Source organism: Pseudopipra pipra, chromosome 3 (assembly GCF_036250125.1).
Source record: "Pseudopipra pipra isolate bDixPip1 chromosome 3, bDixPip1.hap1, whole genome shotgun sequence".
NCBI lineage: Eukaryota > Metazoa > Chordata > Aves > Passeriformes > Pipridae > Pseudopipra > Pseudopipra pipra.
Genome location: NC_087551.1, coordinates 105,865,850 through 105,876,228, shown reverse-complemented (window position 1 = coordinate 105,876,228; position 10,379 = coordinate 105,865,850). Strand labels below are relative to the sequence as shown.

At 42.3% G+C, this 10,379-nt stretch overlaps 1 protein-coding gene across 1 annotated transcript; it reads left to right on the top strand.

The window, feature by feature from the left end:
* The first annotated feature begins 825 nt into the window (after window positions 1-825).
* NT5C1B (5'-nucleotidase, cytosolic IB) lies at window positions 826-7,785 on the top strand. Its single transcript, XM_064650588.1, has 6 exons — window positions 826-1,189; window positions 1,452-1,619; window positions 4,400-4,529; window positions 5,002-5,124; window positions 5,766-5,950; window positions 6,879-7,785. The coding sequence occupies exons 1-6, from the start codon at window positions 1,061-1,063 to the stop codon at window positions 7,215-7,217; spliced, it is 1,074 nt and encodes a 357-aa protein (XP_064506658.1). The 5' UTR covers window positions 826-1,060; the 3' UTR covers window positions 7,218-7,785.
* The last annotated feature ends 2,594 nt before the right edge of the window (window positions 7,786-10,379 follow it).

Genomic DNA, 10,379 nt, shown 5'->3' with positions numbered 1-10,379 from the left:
GGTTTTTTTGTTTGTTTGTTTGTTTTTTTGAGACTGGATGAAGGCAGAAAGATCTGAAAATTTGATAAAGATTAGGTAGTGAGCAGGGTCAAAATCAATATTTAGAGTCTCCATTCAAAATGTTAAAGAGCCCTTTGGATGGTGATCACATGAGGTATGACACAGATACCCACTGAGTGACCAGTTGCAAAGTCTGTGCGTCTGCTGTGCCAGATCCTCTACTGGCTCAGGAGCAAATCCGATTTCTTCCTCACTCTCTCCTGCAGCTTATCAGTTTGGGGATCTTTGCTGTGGTTCACGTGGTGATCTGCAGAGGCAGACAGGACCGTTTCACACAGCTGTATTAGATGTGTATTAAATGCTGCCCATAGCTGTGTGTGGGACTCTGGATTTTAAGACCACTCCAACCTCATGCCAGAATAGCTCCTTGCAAGTGCTGCACACACCCTCCACACCACTGCCCAAATTGCTTTCTCTTGAAGGTACTCCACATGTTGCTGCATCGAACAGAGGACCCCAGGTCATGGACATCACGCCCATTTTGATTGCTAAAACACATTATATAAGAAATCTCCTGGGAATCTGTTGCAGTTAATGTTAATTAAGCCGCTGCAGTTAAATAATAAACCTCTAACGCTGTAGATAAACTCGGTGCTGGAGGCTGTTGCCTGACATCAAGTAGCTCCGGATACTGTGGAGGAGAACGGCGTGGGCTGGGCGGGGACGCCGCGGGCACCGCACTCCCGGAGGAGAAACGCTGCGGGCGGGCGGGTGCAGGATGCGGGGAAGCCGCGGCCCCGCTGCCCCACGGGGACGGTACTGCTCCGCTCCGGGGGAGGGCCGGACCGCCGCGGGCCCGGCCGCGCCGTGACGCCAGAGGGCCGGGCGAGCCCGGGCGCGGCACAGCCAAAGGGAAAGGCAGCGCCGGTGCCTTCCCCCTGCCCGGGCGGGGCGGGGCGGGGGCGGCCGCTGTCGCTGTTGCCACCGCTTCCCGGTCACCGCTTCCCGGTCCCCGCTCCGGCCGCAGCCGCCTGCCCCGAGCCCGGCCGCGCCAGGCACCATGAGCGGCTCCGGCCCGGAGGCGCCGCAGCCCAGCGAGGCGGCGGAGGCCCGGCTGCAGGAGGCCGAGCAGGACTGGGCGGCGGCCAAGGCGTTCTACGACAACCTGGTTACCAAGAAACCCCGGCCGGTGCGTGGGGGCGGGCCGGGGGTCCGGAGGCCAGGGTTGGGGATGAAGGGAGGGGGGGGCGCTGGGGATGCAGGGTAAGGTTGGGGACTCGAGGGGAGGTTGAGGGTCCGGGGTAAGGTTGGGGGCTTGGGGGAAGGCTGAGGGTCCGAGGGGAAGCTGGGGGTCCCAGGGGAAGCTGGGGGTCCCAGGGGAAGCTGGGGTACGGGGAAAAGCTGGGGATCCGGGGGCTGCGGGCCAGCGCTACCCTGTGGTCGCTTGGCAGCCCAAGCCCCAGAACGCCATCACCGTGGCCGTCTCCTCCCGAGCCCTCTTCGACCTGGTGGAGGAGCGGCGGATCTACCAAGAACAGGGGGTGGAGAAGTACGTGGAGTACCAGCAAAACAACGAGAACGTCACCCTCAAGCCTGGACCGGCGTTCTACTTCGTTAAGGTAGCTGGGGGGTGAGCCGGGGCGGGCTGGCCCGGCAGGGCAAGGGAGGGTGTGGAGTGCGGCGGGGCGAGGAAGATGCTGCGAGGCCAAATTTCGGGAAGAGGAGGAGCCCGAGGAGTCCTTGGGCGGAGATAATCCTGACCCGGGGAGACGTTTTCGGGACTTGTTCTCCCAGCGGTGAGCTCGCTGCGGCGGGGGAGCCCGGCAGCATCTCAGCATCTCTGCGCGCCCCGGTCCTCCGGCCACCGCTTCTCTTCCCTCTCCTCTTCCCTCTCCTTTCCTTTCCTCCTCACATCCCCTCCCCTCCCGCCGACACTAATGCCGCACGCCTGCGGCAGATCACGTACTGCTCCCGTCACCGGGACCAGACTTGCACCCTCAGCATCACGGTTTGTATCCCGGCTCACAGCATCACATCCCAGATGTGGGTAAGGAGCAGCCTGTGCTTTCTGCTGGACATGGGGCACACAAAGTACCTTTCCTTTTAAGACCTTTTTCAGTCAAGATAGTCTCCTAATTGTTTTAAGTTTTTTACAACCTCCTCCCACCTAACAAACCCAAAAAGACAAAACACAACATCCTCCACCCCAAAAAACCCACAAATAACCCAAAACAGTGTTGATTCTGTATTAATCTAATTATTAAGAAATTAATTCCTTTTGTTCTGCTTTAATTTTTCCTTGCTTTTGTTGTCACCCTGGAAATTGTTCTTGAGGACCAGCGAAAAAAATACACTCTCTAGTTGAGAGTCAGGGTTTAAGCAGAACTGAAATGGAATATTTTACTTTCACTGCACAATATAAGAGAAATGGCCAAGGAAAACAGCCTCCATCATGGAAAGCAAGAGAAATTACAAAAAAAATGAAAAGACCTGAAAATATGTATGGTTTTGAAGAACATAGATTTTAGCGGAACTGACTTGAAAAAATGCTGTGTACAGAGTTAATTTTATGTCCATTGAGAATTGTGTGATAAGCTCTCCCACAGTGATTTTAGAAAATTAATGAAATCATAATTAGCAATCATACTTGTTGACATCAGAGTTGTGGTAGAACACCTCAAGTTTTAAAAGTAGATTTGGAGTAATTCAGTTTTAGTCTCACGACTTTAAAACATTTTCTTAATTAATCATATTTTGAATGTACACAGTGGAAAAATTACTTATGTCAATACACACGCTGCTGTAAATATAGCATAGCTGTTAGTAGTATTGATAGCAGAAGCACTTTAAGGGTGCTTTTAACATAAAAATGAGGTCATAGTTCACTTTGTACACCAGTGAGGATAGGCTGACGAGGGAATTTACTGCTTCTTTTCCTATATGTAGCACCCCTACTAGCAGAGTCAGTTTTTAAGATTTGTTAGAATTCAGTGTCAGATTCACTTCAAGTAAAAGCAAGATTTGACTGTTTAACTCCTCATACTTTGAAAATCAGAACTGTTAGCTATGCCCAGCTAAATGCACCTTGACCTCTATTCCCTTCCAGTATGATATTTGTGTTTGAATTCTTTATATTGCTTAGTCACAGAAATCATTAGGGTGGAGAACTGTGGGTTTGTTGAGTCATCTTTTCCACTTGGAGACAAAGAAGGCAAAAGGGAATAATACTAACTTAAAAGTATTACATCTCATGCTTGTAGCACTTAAGATTTGTAATCACAGGCCAGGGTCTCCTTAGGGTAAAAAGTATACAGGCAATGGACAAAAAAATGGTATCCCCTCCTCTGCTCACCCCTACTTCCTAATAATTTAAGAAATTGCCAGTGTAGTAGATTATTAGGAGTAGAAGTAGGTTATGACCACATACTAAGATTTTTTCCTAGGCCTTATACCAGGCTCTCACTTAGAAATTTCCTAAGCACAGTCCCACATCACATAGCCATGCTTTTAAGTGAGATTCCCAGAATTTAACTATTAAATTTGTAGTTTAGTTCTTAACAACCGGACTGACTTTCTAAAGCACCTTATCGAAAATCAATCCATCTTTGTATTCATTTGATAATTCATTGTTGATTTCATTGCTGTAATCCCAAAGAATTCCATTCCATTCAAGGAATGCAAAAAGGAGGTCTTACTCCAAAGGGATGAGGTTCTAAATAAGAGAGAACAGATGGATACAGACAGAGATGAGCAGATGAAAGGTCAAGGAAATAAAAATGTGAGACTGTGGATATAACATGTTGGCCCATTATCTTTAAAGGGATATCAAATCAAAATCTGTCTCATTCAGTACTGCAATTAGAAATTGTCAGGATAATCATGTATGACAGGATATGATTTTGTACTCATTACTTAAGGACGATCTTTGACACCTGACCACCTGAACTGTGTCAGTAAATCTTTGCATAAGTATGTGACCCAAATTCACATTTGTGCACACAAAACAAGCAGCTGCACACATACTTTCCTTTATACTTTCTCCTTGATTTCACAAGAACAATTTTCAAGTGGACAAGAAAAAAATTTAATAGTGATTGTGATAATGATCAACAGTGCATTGACTTACTCTGGATGATTATGATGTCCTAAGAAAAACGATTTCCACAAGAAAGTTAAATTCTGTAACTCAACAAAATAAACTTATTTGCCTCCTTTCAAATGAACCAGTCAAATGGTTACTGGGAGCAACAAAGCAGAAAGGAATAAAACAAGTTCAGCAAGTTAAGCTATCAGGTATTTCACATTCTCCTTCAAGACAATTCTGTCGCTAAAACTACAGTGATTAACAAAAGGAGGCACATTCCACTTGTCTGTTGACTTCGACATTTTTATCCTTCAGGCTCTGGAGCATGTCAATGCCCGGCTTCTTGAACTATACCCTGATGATGAAGAACGATTTGATATCGTCCTGATGACTAATAACCATGCCCAAGTGGGAGTGAGGCTCATAAACAGCATCAATCACTATGGTGAATAAAATAAATACTAATGGGTAGAATTGACAGCTGTTGCATAATAATATGAATTAATTTTATTCTTCCTGTTCTGACCTTGGGAAAAACAGCTGCTTTGATATTTATTTTTGGGTGTCAGCACAAGTGAGATATATTAAACAGTTTGGTCCAATGCTCTAGATATAACATGTCAGGTGTGAATCTTAAGTCTTTAAACTTTTTGATGTTTGTTATCTATGCTCTCTAGACATACACCTTCACAGCAGTTACTCTGCCATCTTAGAGGGATTTTTTTTCCCTAAATTTTGAATGAGGATGGATTGATCAAACATTTTAGTCAGTTTAAGTTGTGTAACTCGTTGAAATTACGACGATTATTTTTATTTTTAAGTTTACTGTCAGCTAGGCTAGTGTACCTTTTCTCAGGTTACTTTTACAGGTTTGCAGTATCAAGGCAGAGTCACACCTTGTGCTGTTCTTACTTTAGGCTTAACAATTGAACGTTTCTGTATGACGGGAGGACAAAGCCCTATTGGTTACCTGACTGCATACCTTACAAACCTGTACCTCTCAGCAGACTCTGAAAAAGTGCAAGAAGCTATAGAAGCAGGTTTGAATTGACTTTCCTTATCTCTCTGTTTAGCTTGTTCAAAAATTAATGTGTGTCTTTCACAGAAAGTAGTGCTGCTTCATCAAATGCAGAAAGGCACCACTTTGTACAGTGCAAGTTTACCGCTTATTTTTACTTAATCAAATAAAATCACATGATACTGTTCCTCTCTGACCCTTCAGGCTACTAATATGACAACCAAATCACCCTACACCTTTCTGTCTTCTATTCAACAAGAAAGGGATCTCCACCTCTATTCAACTTCTATTTGAATAGCCTCATCTTTTTCAATACGACTTAAAAAAACGACCTCTGTGTTTCATAAGAAGTTAAAAATAGCAAATAGTTTGATTGAGTGGTTTCCTTGGAATTGCCTGCTTTGTCTCATTTGCAGTACACCTTGGGGACTGTTCTTGTACATTCTTCCATGTGAAAATGGAAGGAAGAATGTCCAAGAAGTTTTGTCAATGGGACAGCTTCTATGCATTTGTGTTACAGAACAGCCATTACTAATTAGCTTTCATGCTCCTTTCCACTCACCACACATAAAGGTCACCACAAATAAGTTGTTGGAACCAAACTGCTGGTGGTTTAATGAATGGCTTAGCAGGACTAACTGAGGTTCTCTGATCCATTTTCAGGCATTGCATCAGCTACGATGTTCACTGCCAACAAAGATGTTTCTTACTCGGATACACAGCTGAGGGTGGCATTTGATGGGGATGCTGTTATCTTTTCTGATGAATCAGAACAGATTGTCAAAGAGCAAGGATTAGATAGATTTTTTGAACATGAACAGCTGAATGAAAATAAGCCTCTTGCACAGGTTTGTATTTTCTTGAATCAGTAAGTTTCCAAAAGATCTGATGACTTTCATTGCTGCTGTGTTTCTCCACTTTCCCCAGTGCATATGTGTTCTTTGTGGAAGCTGAGTACCCAATTTATTTCCTTTTTAAGGATAGTCTTTAAAATGCATGTTTGACATAAAAAAGGCAGTCCTTTCACCAGATCTCTCACTTCTCTGAGAGAACTGCATATATAAGACAGTGACTTACAATTGTATTTTAATGGTATTATTTGAAAAAGAAATACTAGTACTGATTTCCTGGATTATTTTTTTAATCAGACTGTGTAGGTAATGTTAATTTCTAACACTGAGATACTCTGGTTATTGAAACAGGTTACTTATTCCCAAGCAGAACTATGCCATTTGTCTAAAAAACACAAATATTTTTACATTAGCTTAAACTGAAGGACAATTCTGCTATTGTTAAAAATAGTATAAATTCATAATAAAAGCTTGATTTATGAAAATACTGAATGGTACAATATATTGCAATTTGAAGAACCAAACTGTCATTTATTTCTTTTAATTGGAGTGTAGTATGGTCATTAATCCGGTTTTTGTGCAGGAGAAAGAATTGCAGCTCATGGTTCTTAGTAAAAAGAGTTCAGTATTTTTAAAGGAACACTAAAGACTACAGTAATAAGCTTATATTGTAAGAGATCGCCTTAGTGAGAATTATTTTCCCACTGATCATACCATGTAGGATTATGGTTTTAACTTTTTTCCAGTGTGTGAATTCCTAGTGAGGGTGCAGACCCATTTGGATATGTTACACAGAGAATTTGCAGAGTAGCATAGCATTAGGGAAAGGAATTCTGTGTGTAACTGGCAGTCTGGAAGAAAGCAAAAGAATGTTTTGGGGAACTGTGGACAAATACTAAATATGATTCTGGTATTTTATACTTAGGGCCCCTTGAAGGGTTTTCTGGAAGACCTGGGGAAAATTCAGAAGAAGTTCTATGCAAAAAATGAACGATTAAATTGTCCTATAAGGACCTACCTGGTCACAGCCAGAAGTGCGGCGAGCTCTGGAGCCAGAGTGCTGAAGACTCTCCGTAGCTGGGGTCTGGAGATTGATGAGGCACTTTTCCTAGCAGGAGCTCCTAAAGGACCAATCCTGGTGAAAATCCGCCCTCACATTTTCTTTGATGACCAGATGTTCCACATTGAGGGAGCACAGAAATTAGGCACCATAGCTGCACACGTTCCCTATGGCGTTGCTCAGAAGTACAACAAATCTTCGTGACTGGATGACACCATTAATGATAAAGTTCTTAACTCAGCCAGCCTCTTAATAAACCAATAGTTATGTCTGAAAACCTCTACATATGTGTATTGTAAGCACTATGTTTAAAAATTCAACTTCTGGCTAGAACAGCCTTTAAAAGAAATATTTTTAATATAGGTAAGTTTTTAATGGAGTTATTTTAATATAATTCTTAAGCAGTTTAGATTTTTTACCTGTCTAGATCTAACATTGTGGTTTTGATATTAGGAAGAGATTTGTACTGTTTTTATAGCTTGAGACATATTTTGAGAGACAGAACAGTTATATTTTCTCTAAAAAACTCTTGACGGGTTATTTATAAGAAAACTCATGCTGCAATGCTAGTTCTTGACAGTCATTTCTGAAGTTCACAAAAACACAGTTTACATGTAACTGTTTACCTGTTGTGGTTTCCTTGTTAAATATGTGTTCAGTAGGTCTGTCACCACAAGGTTTCAGCTTCCAGTAAAATGTTAGCTTACTTGATCTTGTGTTTACACATTTTTCTATATTGTTTTCTTACCTTAATAAAGCTGGCTTTATAGAACATTGTCATTTTTCTATGCAGGGGTTTTAGAGGTTTAGGAGTTCCTAGGTAGAGTTTGTGTAATCAGCATCCTCCTGATGTTTCGAACCAGAAGGGACCACTTTCAGCCAAATTTGAGAGAGAGCTGCTAGAGGTCTCACTTAGTCCCAGCAGATTTCACAGAGCTGGTAGAAATCTGAGATGCTGTATCTTGACTGGGACAAAGGCTGAAGCTTTAGAGCACACGTCGTAACAGCAGAGAACCCACCCAGAAATAATACTGTTGATGGAACTATTTGCTTCTTTAGCTAGATTTCCTTAGGATTTACAGCTGTTTCGTTATCTGAGTGAACTCAGTTTAGCAACCTCAAATGGGTTTCCAGGGGACAGGTGCCTGTTGCTACATGACTTCAAATTTACTCCATAGATCTATTCTACCTCTTTTATGCTCAGTTCCTGTGCATCAGTGTTATCTGTGTAACTGATATCCAAATGACACCACTAACATCTGTCAGGTGGTGTTTGTTCTCTTTCTCTCCCTAGTGGAACTACTGTTCTTTTTTTTTTTTGTTGCTGTATATTTATACCAGAAGAGACAAAACCAAAAGAATGTGCTCTGCAGTGGGAGTAGAAATGGTGAATCAGGCTTGTGATGATCTGTGGTTCTTCAGGGAATTCAGTCCAGAATCTCAGGTTAGCTTCTGAGAAAGTTTGGTTCCTCTGTCTGGATGAACTGTCTCGTTATTGCAGAAAGCTTCATTGCATTAATTATGTTTTCCCTCCCAGGAACATAGGCGATCATTTTAATGTTCTGGGTCCAAGCCACAAAGTTCTTTGGAAGCAAAGGCAAAAGCCTTGATCCTGCATGAAACACGAATAGAAACCATTGGAAAGGTTTTCACGTGTTCACACTAATATGTGTTGTTGATGGGATGTACTGCAGATTTCTGGTGTACTTGGAACTCCATAAATGCTAAGGGCTTTGTGCCCAAAATGTATCACATTTCCGAGCCCAGCCAAGAGGTGGGGAAGACATGAATAACTGAGGCCTGGTCATTGTCTTCCAGGATGGGATAGAATTACCTTGCCAAATGGATATTATGAAAAATGTTATTAGCAGATGTTTTTATGTGAGAGCTCAGAATCTGCAAGGAATTCAAAAATATTTCTTAGCTATGGAATATAAATTTTGTATGTACCTTTACCACACAAGCATGGCTGCAAATTTCAGGAAGACTGGTCCTGCCTTGTTGAAGCAGAACATGGATTAGCCATTCTTCATCCATGCATTGTTAGACCAGTAGGGGTTGGGTGTGGGAAACATAAAGCTGGCACTTGACTCTTATTGAACAGAACAACTAAGTCTTGATACTGAAAAAGTCTAATGGGATCCTTGATCCCTGTAGGAGTCCAGAGGTGAGTCTCATGCCTGACAGGGTAAGCATGTAAATCAGTGAATAAACTGGAAGCTGAATTATTTGGTCTGTTATGTTTATCTTTATTTCCGATCAATCATGCACCTACAGCAAGAATGAAACCTACTGGCCAGGACATAGGAGCTTCCAGTTCTTGATCTGTACATGCAGTACTAGAGGACTCCCTCCTGCAGTGTCACTCCTGACAGCACTAAGGCACACATGAAAAGAGTTCACATATTAAATGTACACAGTAGAATTTACGTTCTTAGTCACAGAATTCAAATTGACATTAAAGTTCAGAAGTTGATGCTAAGGTCCACAATCACTTCCTTTAAGTTAGTTGAGCAAAATATCCTTAGATATTTGTTCAGATTATACACTGCTTTTTAATTGTCAGGCAGCCGTCCCAGGCTCGATGGCTGCTTCTCTGCATATCCAGTTGGCAGCATGGTGGGTGAGTGGAGTCTCATTCGTTCATACAAGTGCCTTCCAGACTAATCTGGATGTTTGGGGAGACTCAGGCTTGCCAAGCAGTCTCTGCCTGTTAAAATTATTTTCTTCTGCTCCAAGGCACAGCTTGGTTAGTGGACCGAAATAATCTTTTTCAAGGAAATTCTCTGAAATGGGATGGGAGCTGAGGGAAAATGTTTTCTATTTTTGTAGACATAGAAGAGAATTGTCTCTTAATAACATTCCAGTCCACAAAGTAAAACAAACAACCAAACAACAACAAGAAAACTCAACAAAAAATGTCTAGCTTCTCACGCTCATGAGAATACCATGAGTTTACGCCCTGGCACCTCATAACCCTGAGCCATTCACAGTTAAAACAACAGAAAGAGGGGAATAGAGAGGACTGTCCTGTATATCATCCAGTTTGTAACACTGTAAAACAGATTTACGAAAAACAAACTGTCATCCCAGGCAAAACCTGGAAGAGGATTAATGATAACACAGATGAATTCTGTGTGGAAAAAGAACTTTATCAGGCAAAGCCAGTTTTTGTTCCCTTAGCTTCAAGGTTCCTGCACCACATCATAGTGAAGAGTCCAGGTAAGACAAATGGGCATGTCTCCTACTGCTACCAATCCCCATGGACAAAAATATTAGAAATGAGATTCTGAAGGTGACTTTGCTTTATTTTTATTTATTTTTTTTACAGAAGAACATATCCTCCACCAGCTACTAAGACATAAT

What these genes read in the sequence shown, in the direction of transcription:
- NT5C1B (XM_064650588.1), top strand. Translation starts at nt 1,061, where the DNA reads ATGAGCGGCTCCGGCCCGGAGGCGCCGCAGCCCAGCGAGGCGGCGGAG. An exon ending in TTACCAAGAAACCCCGGCCG is followed by an intron (nt 1,190 to 1,451) that starts GTGCGTGGGGGC and finishes GTCGCTTGGCAG; the next exon opens with CCCAAGCCCCAGAACGCCAT. An exon ending in AAAATAAGCCTCTTGCACAG is followed by an intron (nt 5,951 to 6,878) that starts GTTTGTATTTTC and finishes TTTTATACTTAG; the next exon opens with GGCCCCTTGAAGGGTTTTCT.